This window comes from Bos indicus x Bos taurus, chromosome 23, assembly GCF_003369695.1.
Source record: "Bos indicus x Bos taurus breed Angus x Brahman F1 hybrid chromosome 23, Bos_hybrid_MaternalHap_v2.0, whole genome shotgun sequence".
NCBI lineage: Eukaryota > Metazoa > Chordata > Mammalia > Artiodactyla > Bovidae > Bos > Bos indicus x Bos taurus.
The window spans coordinates 6,514,250-6,534,332 of record NC_040098.1 but is presented as its reverse complement, the minus strand read 5'-3'; the positions used below and the strand labels follow the sequence as shown (position 1 = coordinate 6,534,332).

General features: G+C 38.0%; 1 protein-coding gene across 1 annotated transcript in view; it reads left to right on the top strand.

Annotated features, from left to right (window-relative positions):
• FAM83B (family with sequence similarity 83 member B) overlaps positions 1–15,045 on the top strand; it is a 96,198-nt gene extending 81,153 nt beyond the window's left edge. The window contains exons 3-5 of the mRNA XM_027525004.1: positions 7,128–7,292; positions 7,953–8,077; positions 12,335–15,045. Of these exons, the coding sequence (XP_027380805.1) occupies positions 7,128–7,292; positions 7,953–8,077; positions 12,335–14,645 (2,601 nt within the window). The 3' untranslated portion in view covers positions 14,646–15,045. The remainder of the gene's footprint in view (positions 1–7,127; positions 7,293–7,952; positions 8,078–12,334) is intronic.
• Positions 15,046–20,083: the final 5,038 nt, after the last annotated feature.

Sequence of the window (20,083 nt, the reverse complement as noted above, 5' to 3'; positions counted from 1 at the left end):
GAAAAAAAGCTATGACAAATATAGACAGTATTAAAAAGCAGAAACATAATTTTGCTGACAAAGGTCTATATATAGTCAAAGCTATGGTTTTTCCATTAGTCATGAATGATGTGAGAGTGGACCTTGAAGAAGCCTGAATTCCAAAGAATTGATGCTTTTGAATTGCTGTGCTGGAGAAGACTCTTGAGAGTCCCCTGGACTGCAAGGAGATCCAACCAGTCCATTTTAAAGGAGATCAGTCCTGAGTGTTCATTGGAAGGACTGATGTTGAAGCTGAAACTCCAATACTTTGGCCACCTGATGGGAAGAGCTGACTAATTGGGAAAGACCCAGATGCTGGGAAAGAATGAAGACAGGAGGAGAAAGGGACGACAGAGGATGAGATGGTTGGATGGCATCACCGACTCAATGGACAAGAGTTTGAGCTAACTGGGAAATAAAGAAGGACATGGAAGCCTGGCAGGCTACAGTCCATGGGGTCACATAGAGGCGGACATGACTGAACTACTGAACAACGAATGTAAAGCTGAAACTTATCCAGTGCATACACTATATTATATGCGAAATTTCACACAAAATGCATACTTTCACTTAGGCTGCAGTAGGATAAGGACCAAAATCACCTATTCTTAATATCAGCCTCTTATTTCTAAAATTCATTGCTTTTAACAGGCATTACGGATTTACAAGGAGAAGGCAATGACATCCCACTCCAGTACTCTTGCCTGGAAAATCCCATGGATGGAGGAGCCTGGTGGGCTGCAGTCCATGTGGTTGCTAAGAGTCGGGCACGACTGAGCAACTTCACTTTCACTTTTCACTTTCATACATTGGAGAAGGAAATGGCAACCCACTCCAGTGTTCTTGCCTGGAGAATCCCAGGAATGGGGGAGCCTGGTGGGCTGCCATCTATGGGGTCGCACAGAGTCGGACACGACTGAAGCGACTTAGCAACAGCAGCACAGATTTACAAATATATATTTCTTAAGGATCATTTAACTTAATTTCTATTAGTCGGTTTTAAGGTTTTCCAGCTGTGTTGATTTTTATTACAAATGTAGTTATTAAAGTGTTCTTTATCATTATTATTATTATTAATTTGAACTGTTTTTTAGCTTTTCTCCTGTTGGAAGAAAGTAAATCCTCTTCCTGTATATATGTAGGAAATTACCAAGAAAGGCTGAATACTTTCAAATGGTGCTTAGTATTTTGGAGCATAAAAGGTCTAATATTCACTTTTTCAATTTTTGAAGGTGATGCTGACAGTTCTGTAACTACAGAATATTAACCCAAAGTATACTTACATTTCATTAAGTATCTGTGTCATATAAAGGCATATACTATTTTGTGTGGATATTTTATTTTTCAGGATTTATATTCCTATCAAGATCACATCTAAATGTATATCAGATTTGCAAGACCCTTCATAGGAGCTACACAGTTAAATCCTAAGTAAATTTGCTCCATATTCATAAAGCGGATAATTTTTGTGCTTATATTTAGGTTAATCCAATAAACATTTATTAAAATATTACTGTGATCATCATTCTGATCTTTGCCTCTATGCCTGTAATGCTAGTCTTCCAGTTGTATGGCTAAAAATTATCTTCATTGATTTTTTAAGGCTTATTCACGAAGCCCCCCAGTAGTGTATGCCATTCTACTTTGTACTCACCCCTAACATTCTTGTAGAAATAGAACATTTTTTTTCCTTTCTCTGAATTATTTTTAGAGTGTATTACATAACAACTCATTATTTCCTTCTCTAAATGAATTAAATTGTATCATGAAGTTACTATAAATATTTTGTCACTATTTATATTATTTTAATTAATTGTGTCTAGGTCCCTTCAGGAAAATTTACTAATCTGAGATAAATAAGTGTAAACTCATATCCTTGAATCAAGTTCTTTGAAACTACTAAAAGATGTAAGATATCTCTCAAATCTTAAAAGTGACACAGAATACCTTCCTAAAAGTTTTCCAAGTCTCATGTTGCTGAGGAATGCATTTGCTTGTTTACATTTCCAATTTATCAAAAAAGAATAAAAGTAACTAATGAAGAGGCAAGAGAAGTTTAAAAATATGTTACATGGCAGTTTAATGAATCCCATTTAATGTAAATGACTTCTGTGTTGACTTATAAAATTAATTAATGTACCCTTTGATAAACCTTGTACTAATCAAGTGTATCATTTTTATTTCATTCAGTTCAGTTCAGGTCAGTCGCTCAGTCATGTCCGACTCTTTGCAACCCCATGAATCGCAGCACGCCAGGCCTTCCTGTCCATCACCAACTCCCGGAGTTCACTGAGACTCACGTCCATCCAGTCAGTGATGCCATCCAGCTATCTCATCCTCTGTCGTCCCCTTCTCCTCCTGCCCCCAATCTCTCCCAGCATCAGAGTCTTTTCCAATGAGTCAACTCTTCGCATGAGGTGGCCAAAGTATTGGAGTTCCAGCTTTAGCATCATTCCTTCCAAAGAAATCCCAGGGCTGATCTCCTTCAGAATGGACTGGTTATTTCTACAGCACAGTGTGATTTAGCTAACTAGCTTGGAATGTAATACCTTCATATCAGATTTGGCATAGCTCATTTCTAATTATCATTCCTTTCCATGAATGTAACCCACCATTTAAAAAGGTGGCTACATTTTATATTTTATTTTGCCTTTCTTGGCACAGCTGAAATTCTCTGTAGACTTCATATAATTTTTCTAGGTATCTATTGAGGGTACTGGGAACCAGAAATCCTGATAAGGTACCTGGCTCTGCTACCATCAGATAAACTTGTCAGAAATGTGTAATCTGGTCTCGCGGATCCTGATGTATTGTGTTATCTGTCATGCAAGAGAGACTGGCATTTGTTCTATCTTATATGTGCTAGAATCATCCATTGGCTGAATGGCTTCAATTACTTTTAACAAACAAAACCCTCATTTATCTGTCATACATTTGTGTTTGTTTCCAAAGTCTGAAGTAATTTGTTACATGATTTTTTCTGGCAAATTATAAATAAATTCTTTAGATATGCTGGTCATTTTTTTAAAAATGCCATATAGCATGATACTATTTTTCTACTTTAAAAAATCCCATTTTAGTTAAAAAAAATGAGTGCTAGTCTGCTCCAGACATGGTTTTTAAAGTTATTTTGTAAAATAAGTTTGTAAAATGGATACTTTCATTTCTTTATGTCAATGTCCATATACCATCACATCACTCATTACTGCATCATAAACACATTAATAATTGTGGATGTGACTGAAGGTTTTTCACATATTTGATTTTCTTTTTTTTCTCTTTTTTTAATTTAATTTAATTTTTAAACTTTACATAATTGTATTAGTATTCTAAAGAGCATGTAGAAGACACAGATGAGGCTGTTCTTACTAGCTTCTCCCTTCTGGCACCTCATCTCAATTATAAATAAGGAAAGGGTCATGGGAGGCCATTAGAATGATTGAAATTATTCTTCCTAAAGAAAATCTGATTGAAGTATGTTTTATTGATAGTTTAAAGAATGTCATATTGTCTTGTTTGAACATGGTCCAGTGTTTTGTTCTAGCATCTTATTGGATTAAACTAGTTATTATCCATGACCTCTTCATCTATGTACTTGCAGTGTATCCAGCACATTATCTTAGTGGTTGCTGCCATGTGCCTATTGCCAGGGCATTTCTTTTCCTTCTTGTTTCTTGACCATTTTTGTTCCTTGGTGTCTGTAAATCTTTTCAGCAGTTCTGGTGGCAATTTCAGTATGTGTGTAAAGGATCCTTCTAAAGACCAATTCCTTTTCCTGCTCTCCTCCCATCATCTTGTCCTACATGCATCTCAGCCCTGACTCCCAATCAAGTCCTTGATAGCATCACAGTCTGTAACTGCAGATCCTGTAGGACCTAATTCATCCTCCTCTGACCAGCATTCCTGCTTGTATTTCTGGCACCTGGTACCTCTGGAACCTGCTAATATCCAATGTCCACTTATTCACTTATCTATCTTTGTGCTGTGGAAAACAGCATATAAAACACTCATGTACCATCAACTGGCTTTCACTTTTCATCACCATTTGTGGTTCACCTTTTATAATGTGAATTAAATACAAGGCAACATTTTTATCTATACTATATTAATGTGTATATTTAAAAGAAATGATATATATTACCTTTTATGATTATATTGCTGTTATTGTAAAAAATTAATGGCAATTCCTTAATATTTAACTATCATTTAGCCCCAGCGAGACCTCACATTCACTGATCCTACCCCTGTTTCCCTGCCTCTCACATCTGTGACACCATCTCTCCTCTCTTATCGAGTTTAAATCCCAGAGTCAATCATCTTAGCTATTGCACATTATATGTATGTGCGTGTTAGTCACTCAGTCATGTCCAACTCTTTGCAACCCCATGGACTGCAGCCCACGAGGCTCTTCTGTCCATGGTATTTTCCAGGCAAGGATGCTGGAGTGGGTTGCCATTTCCTTCTCCAGGGGATATTCCCGACCCAGGGATCGAACCTGGGTCTCCTGCACTGCAGGCAGATTCGTTACCATCTGAGCTACAAGGGAAAACCCCTACATTACACATCTTCTATCTCGTTCATCATTAATTTTCACTCTTCACTGGAGCATTTCAGTTGACTGCCTGCTGCATGACTGCTCCCCTCTTCACAACCACATTGACTGGTCTCATTTTAAATTTATGACTTGATGGGTTCTTAATGCTGCCCTGCAGTTACACTGTCTTCATGACCTATTGCCTTTTCTATCATCTTAGATGACCACTTGATGCCCCTTTCGTCATACCGCTTACATGTCTTCCATAACCCAAGGTCTCCCCATCTCACAAAGAAAATGGCAGGATTCAGAGAACATCATACCCCCCGCCACCACAAGCACCACACCTGCCCTCCCACCACCACCTTCTACCTGGCTTCTGCCTTGGTAGTACAGTGATCTTTTACTGGCCTTTGTTCCCTGTACTTTGATTATTTTACCCCTATAGCCTATATTTTATTGCCTACTCTAAGACTTTCCTCCAGAAACCCCCAATTCCCCATACCACCTCCAACTATCTCTTGCATCATTAATTTTCACTCTTCACTGGAGCATTTCATTAGCACACAGACCTGCTGTTACTTCTCTCACCTTAAAATAAAAAATACAACTTCCACTGACCCAGCTTAACCCACTACTACCGCTCCATTTTTCTGCTTCTTACCATAGCCAGATTACTCAAAGAGTTACCTGTACGTGCTGTTTCCAGTGTCTGTCCACTCAAGCTCTCTTAAAACCCTCCCTAGAAAGCTTTTGATCTCACTGTTCCACTAAAACTACACTGTGAAGTCATCAATAACCTGTATATTACTAAATCCGATGAATGCTTAATCCCCGTGTTACTTGGCCTCGCGGCATGATAGCACACCCTTGAGGACACTCTTCTTGTTAACACCTTGTCTTGACGTGCCTCTCAGGATGCCCCCTTTTCTTAGCCTTCCTTTGCTGCCCTACCCTTGTACTAGACCACCTAACTTACTGGTCTCCCTTGTTGACTTGGATTTAATCATCATCTCTACCCCATGACACCCAGCTGACAGTTCTGCCCTAGACCTCCGTACGCAGCATTCCCCTTGAATATCCAGGTCCCTTGACTTTTTAATCTTTTACCTAAAAGTTACTCCAGCTGTACCCTCCCCTTGTCAGTTGATGACAACTTGGTCCCTGAGGTTAAAGAGCCCCAAAATCTTAGAGTCGTGCTCTTTTCCCCTCTTTCTCTCTCATCCCACATTCAGCCCGTACAGAAGTCCTTGCAGCTCAAAGCACCCCGTGTTGATGTTTCTGCTCATCACTGGAGGTGGCTGCTCCCAGTACCGTTCTAGTCCGGGCCACCATAACCTCCCACTGGAATCGCTCTGGTGGTTCTAACTGGCCTCCCTGTTTCCATCCTGCCTCCCAGCCTTACCATCTCTTCTTAACACAGAGGCCAAAACAATCTTTTTCAAACATAAATGAGACCATATTATCGCCTCAATAAAAACTTTCAACAGCTGACATTTTATTTAGGAAAAAACACGGAAAGCTTTGTAACATCTTCAAGGCTTTCTTATAAGTTTTTCCATTTCTTGTTTTATTTACCACCCTTGCTGTTCCTTAAACCTGAGGTAGGACCTTTGCACTGTGGGGTCCCCCTGCCTGAGATACAATCTGTCAGGATATCCACCTGAAGGGCTTTTTCACAGGACATTCTCTCAGAGATGCCACAGACCCCCAATTCTCCATTTCCAGGAACTTGTGACCCTCCTCATCCTGCTCTAATTTTTCCCCAGTAAACATTATCTTACAGCTTATCACATAATTTCCCTCTTCGATGCATTGTTTATGGCCTCTTTCCCCACTTTGTAAGCTTCGCAAAGGGCAGGGATTCTGTCCTTCGCATCTGGCATGTAGTGGGTTGTCAGTTGAATGACTTCCACTTCTTTCAGCATCATTTCATTCCCCTTGCTTCTCAGAATCAGTAATGGCTCTGTTTTCAACAGTTAACTTGGACTCTCTCCATTTCACAGGCCTGCTCCTTTAGGATATTTCTCTCTGCGTTTACCTTTTAATCATCTGTTTTTGTTCTTTTTTTTTTTTTACTTGTTCTGTCTGTGCTGCTAATTTTAGGCATATGTATTTAATTTTCTGGTCTTCAATTCTCCTTATACCTTTCTTATCTTTGGCCCTTTCTCAGCTATATTTCTATTTCTAAAAGATTTTTTTTTTTCTGTCCCCGTTCACCAAGACTTTTATTCCTAACAACTAGTTCCAGAGATCTTGCTTTCCCCTGGAAATATTTCCCATGAGAAACATTAGCACTAATTTCCACCCTTCACCTAACTGCCCCCTCCATCCACCCTGCAGACAACCTCGAGCCCCATGATTCACATCTGCCCTTCACTCAACATTCCACTGAAATGCAGATTCCCTTTGACTTAAAGCTAGTATGAAATTATTTAATGGGATAAATCTATATATAGTTTATTTTCAATATATATTTAGCTATTTTCTATTTTATCCACTTTTTTTCTGAAAGCAAGCACTTTCTTGGTCTTAGGTATCTAACATTGTTTCCTATTTGTATCTTTAACAGGTCATTGCCTTAGCGATGGATATATTTACAGACGTGGACATTTTCAAAGAAATCGTGGAGGCATCAACTCGAGGAATATCTGTGTACATTCTGCTTGATGAGTCCAAGTTTAGTCATTTCCTGAGTATGACCGAGAAACAGGGCTGTCAAGTTCAGCGTCTCAGAGTAAGAATTCTGTACTTTCTTTTCTTCAGGTGCTCTATCTCAGTCAAATGAACGGCACAGTGAGCTATGTCCCTCCAGATGTACACCGTATATTTAAGGCGGGGACCACAGAAGGGTCCCCTTGTCCTTTTCAGATTACGACTTCATCATCTTCATGATGGTTTTATAGGATGGTTTTCTTGATGGTAGGGCACTGAAGCTCCTGAGCTAACTTTGCTGTCAGTCATAATTAATGTTTCAGTTTCACGTGGGCAACCATGAAACAACTGACTTGAGTGATTCTTTCATTCAGCAGATGTGTCTTGTCACAGTCATTTCAGTGATGTCTGAGTCATCAATATGAAGCTGAATTTTCATCTTGTTCTGTTGTCATAACCTGAAAGGAGCTCTTGCAGTAGGACCCTAAGAGATTTATAAAACCGTCATGTATAAATGATTTAAGTTATATTAAAATGCATTATTTAAGTGACTATTTTATTTGAGTGCTTTCTTTTCAGGTTTTGTTTTAAAATGTACTTTTCCCTATCTTTATTGTTGTTGTTATATGTTTAAAGAAATTACCTGTGTACTTTTATGATTAAAAAGTTTTTATATTAATATATTTTACTTTTCAAAATATCCCCACTCTAATATTTACTTTATTTTTACATTCAATTCTAGAATATTCGAGTGCGGACAGTAAAAGGTCAAGATTATCTTTCCAAAACAGGAGCAAAATTTCATGGAAAAATGGAACAGAAATTTTTGCTGGTTGACTGCCAGAAAGTTATGTTTGGTTCCTACAGGTAAAGTCATTGTATTTACACTCCAGTATTATGAATCATTTATAAAATTTATGAGTTTCAAGCTTTAATGTAATCTGCTTAGTTATTTCTTAAAAGTAAAAGAAGAATCCTCACGTGGAAAACTTGGAGAGACTTGCGTTTCAGTTCTGGCTGAAAGAATATTAAGTCATCAGCAAGTCACATAACTTACTTGGGCTTTAAATTCTTCCTCTCCGAAATGAAGGAATTGAATAATATCTCAGGTTCCCTAAAGCTTTATAATGCTTAAGGTGTTTTTGTTCCTTATGAAAACAGTATGAAGCATAATAATTGTTCATATAAATAGAAACTGTATCACCTGGAAGAACCTGCTTAATGGATTGCTCTTATTTTAGTATATGGAGACCCTGATGATTATTATGCTGTAATCAGAGCGTTACTGAAAAATCACTGAAGAGTCTGACTGTTTAAATGCTATGGTGGGTGGATTTTCCAGCCCCAGGTCTGCTCCTTGGCATCCTTCTATATTACCACTGGAGGAATAGATCCACTTCTGTTCTAACTTGGCCCTTGTGTTTCATTCGCAGTCCTTACAACGTATCTGCAAGGCACTTGTTTTTATCTCCATTTTATAAATGAGGAAACTGAAGTTCTAGAAGGTTCAGTGGCTTGTCTAAAAACATCAGAGCTAAGGACCAAAAGGCAGTTCAGGTCTGGCAACCAAGTCCAGGTCCAGCTGGCTGTAGAGTAAAGTGCTGCCTTAAAACTCCCTTATGAATTTCAGACATAGATCTTGAATGGGCCACACAGTAAGGCCATAACAATAGGCAGATAAAAATGCCAACAAACACCTGAACTCCTAGGTCACCAGAGCACAGTAGATTCACCACTAAAGGCTGTGGGAAAAGTTCAGGAGAGCTGTGGATGTCAATAAGATAAGGAAAGGGAAAAGTTTGCCTCTTGTCTTAAGAACTTAAAAGTCCAGAAGGAGGAGGCAGCGCATTGAAGGGAATAGCCATGGGCAAGTTACTTTGGTTGTGTTAGTTTCTTCCTCTGTAAAAGGAGCATAATCACAGAACCTACCTTGTGTCATGAGAATTAAATGAATTAATGCATCCAAAACCCCCAAAGTCAGCTATTATTCTAGGCATGTTTTAACTGTTAATATTTGCTCAGGGATCCTGTAGTGAAAATCCTCTTTGCAGTTTTAAAGGAAACTGTGTTAAGAGCAGTACTTGAAGTTAATGAATTATTGCAAAGACTCATTATTTGTATATGTATTTGTTCAGACCCACTTGGTTTTAGAGGGGTTTTAATTAAAATTTTTAATTAAAATGAGAGTTCACTTGACTTATAGAATGGTATTACTAGTTAATCTCATCCTAATAAGTGCTTTCTATTTTTATTATTAACTTGAGTTTGAAGATTATCTTCAGCAATAACTTCGTGTCAGCTTTGTCTTACTATTAGTAGGTGATATCTTTTGAGATGACTATAACTAAGCTACTTTAAAACTGGTGTTGGGAAGAACAAACAAATAGCTACAGAAACTCTTTATCTTCTCATCTACATCGTAAGACAGAGGCAAAACTTAAGTTACTATTTGTGGAAGTGAATATGGACTTGTAGGACCACAGATTATTAAAATTCATCAAAACTATTATCTAACAACTTTTCTCTCTATTATTTCATGTTAATCTCAAATAGACTTCTTTTAAAAAATGATGCTTGTAGCCCTTGCCATCTTGGATTTTTTTTTCTGACTAATCATTATGGATTTTTCTTATCATCAGCAAATATGAGGACAGGATCTGGTGGAACAGTTATGAACTGGTTTTTGTGGCAACTGGTTAAAAATGTACACCTTTGGGGGTAAAAACAGCTTGTAAGTCACTGTTCTGGCATTGCCATTGTTTTCCTTGTAGGCAAATTCAGAATCCTCCTTCTTGATGTTGCTGTTTTTACTGGAGTATAGTTGCTTTACAGTGTTGCATTAGTTTCTACTGTACAGCAAAATAAATCAGCTATACATAGACATGTATCCCCTCTTCCTCAGATTTCCTTCCCATTGAGGTCACCACAGAACACTGAGTAGAGTTCCCTGTGCTCTACAGTCAGTTCTCATTAGTTATCTACTTTATACATACTTTAATTCATATTTCTTTGCATAAAATGTCCTTATATGCTAGGCTCCCAGCATTTCTAGAGAGGTCTGGCGTCTGTAGTCCCGTGTCACACACTGTGTGACAGCTCACACATTGTCAGGACAAGGTTATCAGGAAGACACAGCAGTCTGGCTGCATCATGATAGCAACAATGAGGACATAAAAAACACACAAGCTTTTCTTGACAATGTATATTGTACATTGTGTATTATATGTATACAGTATATATTGTAATGTGTATTGTACATTGACTATGTAAATCAAATCTTGAATTGGATACCCTCATTTGAAATTGTCATAGTGAAACCTGGAAGATACTTAGTATTGTCCACAGGTTTGACTGAGAGAGAATTTTGTAAGTTTTCTTTTTTTTTTTTTTTTTAATCTTGTGATCTCTTTGCTTTGCTTTCAAGATTTCCTCCACTAGTTTAAAGATTTTATTTTGCTGTGGACCATTTTTAGAGTCTTTGTTGAGTTTGTTACCATATTGCTTCTGTTTTTTGTTTTGGTTTTTTGGCCACGAGGTATGTGGAATCTTACTTCCCTGACCAGGGATCAAACCCTCACCCCTTGAATTGGGAAGCTGAAATCATAACCACTGGACTGTCAGAGAAGACCACATCAGTCTGTTCTATAGCTTTTTACTTCAACTAAGTATAATTTGCTTTCTGTGTTCAACCAAAACATGACCATTCTTGTTCCCTTTCTTTTTCCATGTTTCTTCTTTCCCCAAAATGGTTTTCCCACTTTTCAAATCTGAACTTCCTGGCTTCTAATTTCTGTCAAAATACTGCCAAACTCTTACTGTCTCTGGGGATATCCTCCTATTTGAAAGCCGATCATTCATGTCTTTGCTTGCTGTTTTTAGCAAATTTTATATTCATATCTACAGTTGGATTGAAAATTCCTGTAACAATTCACTTTTGTACCATTTCTTGTAAGTCATCCTGGTTGCCACACATCTGTACATAAAATGTCTCTTGACGTACTCTGCTCATACCATGCATTTAGTGAGCACGCTAGAAAAAACTGAACATATTAGAATTAGATTTTTAAGTCGCACACTGCTGCTTATATTTTATATATTTTATTGTTCTGTACATTCTTTTAATATTTCCATCTGCCTTTGTTACTGTCTTCCCTGTATAAACAGTATGCTCCTTTCATATTACCCCTCCATTATATCATGTCCATTTTTTTGAGGCACAGCATATTACAATGGCTTTTTCAGCCCAGTGTCTCTGTATGTTACATTATTAAGATTTTCTAAAATAAGATTTAAAATTATATATGAAACTTCAAGACAATTGTCTCATCTAAACTCTGAGAAGGAGATTTAGAAATTCCACGAAGTACAATAAAGGCATTTTTGTACATAAAAGCAATTGTATTCTACAAGCAGAGATCTTAATTGGCATTCTAACTGGCTTGGTTTGTGCGTACTGAATTTACTATGGACACTGAGTGAATTGAAGGATGCCTTTAGTGGCTGAGGCTGCTGCCACAAATCCTATGTCTGTTTCCAACTTCTAGCACCCTAAACTCCATGTACTCTTAAGACACAGAGATGAAATACGTGCATTAGCACAGACTGTCCTACATCCTGACATGTTATGACCATAAGGAATTGTAATGATTATACTGTCCTTATTCTCATTCTGGCTAGGAAGAAACTAATGTCCAAGTTCATGTGGAACAGTTGGCTTGGAAGAGGCCAGTTTTCTTAACTTTTCCTCCAATACCAGGTTGCCTGCACCTGACCAGGATGCTGCATATAAAGTAGAATGCCATATTTTGCTCCATAAAACCTTAGTAGGAGAAAAAAAACAAAAACCTTAGTAGGCAGAGATGCAAAATGTACACTCAGCTTTCCTTGTACTTCTCAAAATGATGGATGGATTCAAAGCCAGGACTTGAGTTGCTTTGTTATTTAAAATATGAATACAGGAGTGAGGAGACATATTGCAAAGATATAACGACTGGAGCTCTAAATTATGGTAATTAAAGAAAACAAAAATACTCTTTGTCAACATTAAATGACACATGTTAGTAGGGCTAAGTATTGTCAGCACAGTTAACATTTGCCAATTTTGATTTTTTTTTTTTCCTCCAGCTACATGTGGTCATTTGAAAAAGCGCATCTCAGCATGGTTCAGGTCATCACAGGACAACTTGTCGAGTCTTTCGACGAGGAGTTTAGAACTCTCTACGCCAGGTCCTGTGTCCCCAGCTCTTTTGCCCCGGAAGAGTCAGTCAGGGTGAACCGCGGCAAAGCCCTCTGGGAGAACGGCACTTACCAGCGCTCCGTGTCTTCCTTAGCATCTGTTTCCAGCCAAAGAAACCTTTTTGGCAGACAAGACAGCATTCACAAACTAGATTCTAGCTACTTCAAAAACAGAGGGATATATACTCGCAATGAACATGACAAATACAACATAAGAAATCACACATACAAACCTCACTTTGTTCCAAACTTTAATGGTCCAGTCCGTCAGCATCAGCACAGTCAGTTAAATGAAAATTGGAAGAGGCACAGTTATGCCGGGGAACAGCCAGAAACGACGCCATACTTGCTACTCAACAGGGCTCTGAATCGAAATGTTAATGCTCCTGGGAACTGGAAAAAGCCTTCAGACAGTCTCAGCGTCACGTCGTCATCCCGGGGCGGCTACGGAGGCCGCCAGCACACACCTGCCCAGAGTTTTGCTGACCGCCTTGCCCAGAGGAAGACGACCAATCTTCCAGAAAGGAATTCCAACGTGCGGAGGTCTTTTAACGGGACAGATAATCATATTCGCTTCTTGCAACAACGCATGCCAACCCTTGAACATACCACAAAGTCATTTTTGCGAAACTGGAGGATTGAGTCCTATTTAAATGACCATTCAGAAGCTGCCCCTGATTCCAACGGATCTGCTCCGGCCGACAGGTTTGAGGGCTATGAGGGACATGAGAATTTGAAAGCCAGCGCCCTGTACACTCACTCTCGGCTTCGTTCTTCTCTCGTGTTTAAACCCACTTTACCTGAGCAGCAGGAAGCCAACAGTTGTACAACGGATTCCTCAAATTCAACTGTCGTTGGTTCCCAGGGAAGCGACACACCTAAAAAGATCCCAGACACCCCAACAGGCGCACAGCTTATGACAGACAAACCCCCAGAGGAGGCAACACCCAAGTCCTCACTGCATCCAGAGGCACCAAAAATGCACACCTTACAGGTTCCTGAAAGCCACCCACCAGCTTTAAACCCAACTACAAATGGCCCTACGGAGTCAAACAACTATTTGTATACAACCTTGTGTGCAAACAAGCAGACAGAAAACCCAAAGAATCAGCAAAATGAGAATCTGCTTAAAAGGCGCAGTTTCCCATTCTTTGACCATTCAAAAGCCAATATGGATCATGGAAACAGTAAGCATTATGTGTATAGCACACTTACCAGGAATCCAGTGAGACAACCAGAAAAACTGAAAGAGGATTTGTTAAAAAGTTCTAAAAGCATGCACAGTATGACCCATGGTGTGGAAGAGGAGGAGGAGGGGGAAGAGGAGGTTCCCAAGGGAGATCCTCCAAGTGGCACTGGTAACAAATCAATTTCCATGGCTGCATTGCTTGATGTGAATAAAGAGGAGCCCAACAAAGAAGTCACTTCCAAGAAAGAAGTGAAGGGTTCCCCCAGTTTTTTGAAAAAGGGATCTCAGAAGTTAAGGTCATTACTTAGCCTTGCCCCAGAAAAGAAAGACAATCTATCCAAAAACAAAGCACCTGCCTTTTACAGAATGTGTAGTAGTTCTGACACCTTAATTTCTGAGGCTGAAGAGAATCAAAAACAAAAAAAATCAGAACCCAAAAATGATTCATCACCTAGGAGAAAGCATTCCTCTTCATCCAACTCTCCAGGCAGCATCCACAAGAGTAAGGAAGATGTAGCAGTACATTCACCCAAGAGGATACATTCTCCATCCGATGAAAGTAACAAAACCATAGCTTCTTCAGGTCCAGCTGAAAGCAAGTTCTCAGAAAGAGCAGGAGATGCCTCTGCCCCCAGATTCAACACTGAGCAGATCCAGTACCGAGATTCAAAGGAGATTAAAGCAGTTGTTGCTCCTGAAAGAAAACCAACTTCTTCTCCAAGAGCAAAGCCCAATGATGAGCTTCTGAGAACTCATTCAATTGAGCGGCGTGTTTACAGTCGTTTTGAGCCATTTTGTAAGATTGAAAGCTCTATTCAGCCAACAAGCAACATGCCAAATAGCAGTACACACCGCCCAGAAGTGAAATCCTCAACTATGGGCAATAGTTATGGCAGGTCCAGCCCAATGCTTAATTATAACACTGGTGTTTACCACTCATTTCAGCCAAATGAAAATAAGTTTCGAGGATTTATGCAGAAGTTTGGAAACTTCATACACAAAAATAAATGAGCTACTGTAATCACAAATAGACTTTAAAATATAAGATCAATGTGGCTATAAATATTTGTCCAAAGAACACTATGGAATGTTAGCATGGAAAAATTGGCATATTTTTGTAATATGCTGATAGATTTCTATGGGGGCAGAATTTGAGGTATGATATATGTTTACCAACTCACGTATGTACAGTATTGTTCTGTGTAATAAAATTAGTTGTGCTTAATTCCACTATAGATGGAATGTCTATAAATACATGATTTTTAAATGGGAAGACAAATGTAATGAAATTGTTTTCTTCAGACTAAAGATCTGCTTGTCTTAAATGGAAGCTTTAGTGGAGAGGTGGTGTATGGATTTTAGCCATTCATTGCAAACTCTTTCCTTATTAAAGATGATCATAACACTGTCAGCAGTCTTTTATACTGTGTCTTTGTGGGGTTTTCATATCTTCAAATTATGAGAAAATAGGACAAAACATTTGTCATTTTCAATTACTTTTAAATTCTACAGGATAACTTGTGTTTTATTAATGTTTTATTAATTTTTCTGTGAAACTGGTAGGGCAACAGTAGTACAATTTAAACTATTATAGCTCAGCACATTTTTTATCTGAAATATTTGCAAAGTATTGGCCTCAGGTATTTCAAATTAATCATATAAATTAATTTTCAGAATGTGCTTATTTCCACTTTGGACCAAGGGAAACTTTTGCCACCCTGCTGAGCTTTTATAGTCATTCTTTCCTTCAAACTTACAGCAAGCCAGAAGGAATTTGGAAAACCTAAATTATTCCCCTCCTTTTTCTAATATGAAGAAGACTTTAAAACTGTAAACTTCCACATAAATTTTTATCTTGGATTAGTATGACAGTTGGGGAAGGCAATGGCAACCCACTCCAATACTTTGCCTGGAAAATCCCATGGATGGAGGAGCCTGGTAGGCTACAGTCCATGGGGTCGCTAAGAGTCAGACATGACTGAGCGACTTCACTTTCACTTTTCACTTTCATGCATTGGAGAAGGAAATGGCAACCCACTCCAGTGTTCTTGCCTGGAGAATCCCAGGAACGGGGGAGCCTGGTGGGCTGCCGTCTATGGGGTTGCACAGAGTAGGACATGACTGAAGTGACTTAGCAATAGTAGCAGCAGCAGTATGACAGTGCTTAGGTGTTTTGCTTGCAAAACTCTTTGCTTGCAAAACCCTTTGCTCTTTCCTATACTATGCCAAATACACTCCAACTGCATAGTGTTTTCTTGAGAGCACCCTGATGACAATGAAAAGTGCTACATGGCCTGGTTCTTCCATGACCTTGGGGCCTGGTTGAAACTTTTAAATCTTTCTATATTTTAGTTTGATGATGATATGTAGTTTATAAGATCCCCTTTTGCCTTTCTTAGAGTAATGAAATAAAAGTTCCATATCCATTAGAGAGACTGTATAACTTGGCTTTTTTTTTGTTTGTTTTTTTTTCATTCACAAAGAGCAGAATTCAAGAAACAATGCATCATTTTAGAGTGGAAAGTGTTTCTATGACACATTTTTTTTAGTGGGGGACAGGTGTGGCTGTGCAGCAAGGTGTGTAGGATCTTAGTTCCCTGACCAGGGATTGAGCCTGCAGCCCCTGACATGGAAGTATGGCATCTTAACCACTGGACCACCAGGGAAGTCCCATAAGTTAAGTGTTGGTCACTCAGTCGTGTCTGGCTCTTTGCAACCCCATGGACTGTAGTCCCAGGTTCCTCTGTCCATGGAATTCTCCAGGCAGGAATATTGGAGTGGTGAGCCATTCCCTTCTTTAGAAGGTCTTCCCCACCCAGAGGTTGAACCTGGGTTTCTTGGGTTGCCAGCAGATCCTTTACCATCTGAGCCACCAGGGAAGTCCCACGTGACACTTTAAATATAGTGTTTTACACCTTCTAAGTTGCTATATGGACAACATGTTTTAAAAATTCAAAATTCAGTCAAATGTTAAAAGCTACATCATTACTAAGTAAAATAATGTTAAACAATGTTATTAACATGATTTTCCACAGTATTTTAAAACCATGATAAGAAACAGGACAAGAAAATAAAGACAGCAGGAGCAGAAACCCAGCATTCACAGATGAGGCCCTGAGCTAGGATCTGAAGTCCTCAGAGCAATATTTTATGGGTACCATTTTCCTCATTATCTATAGATGATAATTGCAACATTGTGACTCAGAGAGCTAATGCCCCAAACCACATCACCAATACACCATGGTACTAAAGTGTCTGCAACATTCTGTCACATGTTACCTCCCAAATATGTTCAACACCTGCTTCACCCAAACTGTCGAGAATTAAATGAGAGAACGTTTACATTTCCTGACTCAACATCAGCCAACTAGGAAAGGTTTAGTTGAATTCTACCGGACTACCAAGCATATGCAGAGCTTAAAACTCTCTTAGTAGGTGAGGCTGCCCTCTGAACATAACCTAGGAGTCCACTTTTAATTGCTAGGCAACATTTTTGACCTCCTTCCAGTTGATCTTTAACAAGGAGAGGAAGAGAAAAGGAACTGGAAGTGAACTTGCCCCTAAAATGCTTTTGCTCTAGAGAAGGAACTCCACTAGGTTAGGAGCTAGGCAATGAATAGAATGCAAGGTTAAGTATATTGTCTCATTACATATTCACAGTTACCCTGTGAAGTTAATACCTCCTTTTTGCACATGAGAAAACTAAGCCTCAGAAAAGTTGTGTAACTTTTCAAGAGCTCAACTCTCTTATCGGTAGACGCAAAGAGTTGGACACGACTGAGCGACTGAACTGAACTGAACTGAGGGTTTGAGTATAGAAGCCTGTATTTTTAATACTATACCCACATCATAACTTGCTGGCTTCTACTCCACTCTGCTTGAGGAAACCTCTTTTTTAAAATTTTATTTTATTTTTTAAAGTAGTTGTCTTTCTCTTTAGCCATCTCTTTAAGAGTTGCAAAAATAAACAAGTAACTACAACAGGAGCATTTGATACACACAAATCCAGAATATGGTACTCAATTTCACATCATTCATAAAAGTTGGTTTTAAAACTCCCTTATAACATAGGGAATTTCCAACTGCTATAACGTGAATATCTATCTGTTTGTTTTGGAAAGCTGAGTGTAATAGACTGGAAAATTTGCACACTTCCTAATAATTCAACAGTATACAAATAAAACATTAAGAGTGAACAGACATTTTTCACAGGAAAAGTAGTTAAGTATATTTACCAGAAAAAAAATGAGTTTTTTTTTTTTTTTTTCTGTTGAGACAGTTTTATTCTCAGCAAAATACCCATGTACACATATACTATGACAGCAATTTTAAACTTTAAAATATATAGAAATTTCTTAGGGAAAAAAAGGGGGATCCTTATAATCAAATAAGGAATTCAGTCGCAATAAGAAAATGTTTTTAATTATTTGTGTGTTAAATTTTAGAGCCATCTGACAATTGTGTGATCTATTAGACTTGATGTTTGATGAGTGAGATTTTTCATTTTGTTCTTAGAAAAATTTGCTTTTGTGATTCTGGACCATATTCATTTATGGATTTATCAAAAGCAGAACCTGGGGTTAACCAAGCCGATTTGGCTTTAATGCTATCCATTCTTTCTTATTGTTAGATGGGGCTTCTTTCAGAGCTAAGGGCTAATGGGCTGTCATTAGGCAGCTCTGAAATTGAAAGTCCTGAAATTTAAAGCAATGCAACTGAAATTGTATAAAGCTGAAATTACATAAAGACGGGAGTTTTAATCATGTTTAATTACATGCAAAAGCCTGTTCTTTTTTTCCACAGCAGTTGCCATCATTTCTGGAAACAGAGAGAGCTTTTAAGTCATTGCTGAGTTCCCCTTCTCACTGATGGAGTAGGAAGCCCAGGGTTTCATTCCACTCACCTGTGAGGTAGCGTGGGCTTTTTCACAGCAGATTCACTTCCTTCTCTGCCTTTTATCTTTGACTATTCTCCTTCTATTTTTTTTCCTCCACAAATATCTGTATGTCAGCCTCTATACATGCTAACTTTCCAAAGTTTCTGAAGCTGAGGAACTCCCAGGGTTAAGACAAAGCAAGCACATAATGCTTCAGATCATTTACTCAGGGTTTTGAGTTTTCAACAGACACACCCAGGCTTCATAGATGCAGTCATTTCAAGCAATATGTTTGCTTTTTCTCCCCATGTTATTATTGGTGGAAAGATAATGTCGCTTGGATGTACTTCCATATTAAAGTTTGGAGAGACAATTTTTACTCTCTACATAATGTATAGGTTTGTAAGCAGAAACTCAAGAAATTAGGTGTGATTTCAAAATAATTCTTGGCAGATAGTTTCAGAGCAGTTTAAATGCCTTTGTCCTGAATACTCTGGTATTCCTCTGTTTCAGGGATTGGGGCTAGCCACAATTCTATCACGGTGTGTTGAGGTCTGGGTTTATTTCAACATCTACTTTTGTGGAAGCAGATATCTTATTTAATTGAGATGTGCTCCAAATAATTTTGAACTCTGGCTGTACTTAACTATAACTTTACTCAAGATTTTACAGTTATTCAAATACTATTCCACATATATTTTCTGTTGATTCTTAATGTGCCTTAAAGCTAAGGGATATAAAGTAGAATCATTATTTGATATAATGCATGACTTATGTGTGATGCTGGTTAAAAATTTTTTTATCATAAAATTCATTTTGGTTCTAGAATATTTAAAAAGAAAAAAGTGAAATTATAAACCAAAGAGAGTCAACTTTTTATATACCTACAATGTTAGTAAATATTCTTCCAAATTTTGTTGTTAGATCTAATAAATGAATATTAAATAATTTTGTACAAAATCAATATATTGTATTTTATTTACTTTTTATCTTCATACCATGTATTTCACCACTGACCCTGATGTTTTTCACTTAGTTATTACATCATGAATTTAGATTTTTACATATTTCAAAATATTTCTCCATGAATTTTGGAATTATCTCATAAACATTATTTTTATTAACTACTATATTTCATATAATAATTTATCCAGATTTGATATTTAGTGATGATACTCTTCCCTTAACAGTGGTACTAAGTTGTTCTTTATTGAATACACTTATTTGATCAGTTAAAATAGGTTTGAGGCTTGGAATAAAGTGTTACTATGTGGGAAATGATAGTACAAAAAGTAGTTTGGTGTGATCCATAGTATTCGATTTTATTATTAAGCTGAATGCTGCAGTAGAAAAAGTGTCTATTTTTTGTAGATGACGCCACCCATGGAGGCCTATCTTGCACCATAGAAAATAAGTTTGAAAATAACCTAGGTAAGTGAGAAAGTATTTAGAAATACAGAATGACTTTACATTTTTAAAAATGAGAAAAATGGCCCTACAAATATAAGTTAAATGGTGAATTTGATGCCTGGAGCCTCTGTAAAGCAGGGCATTTCTTTGTGGTTGCAAAGCT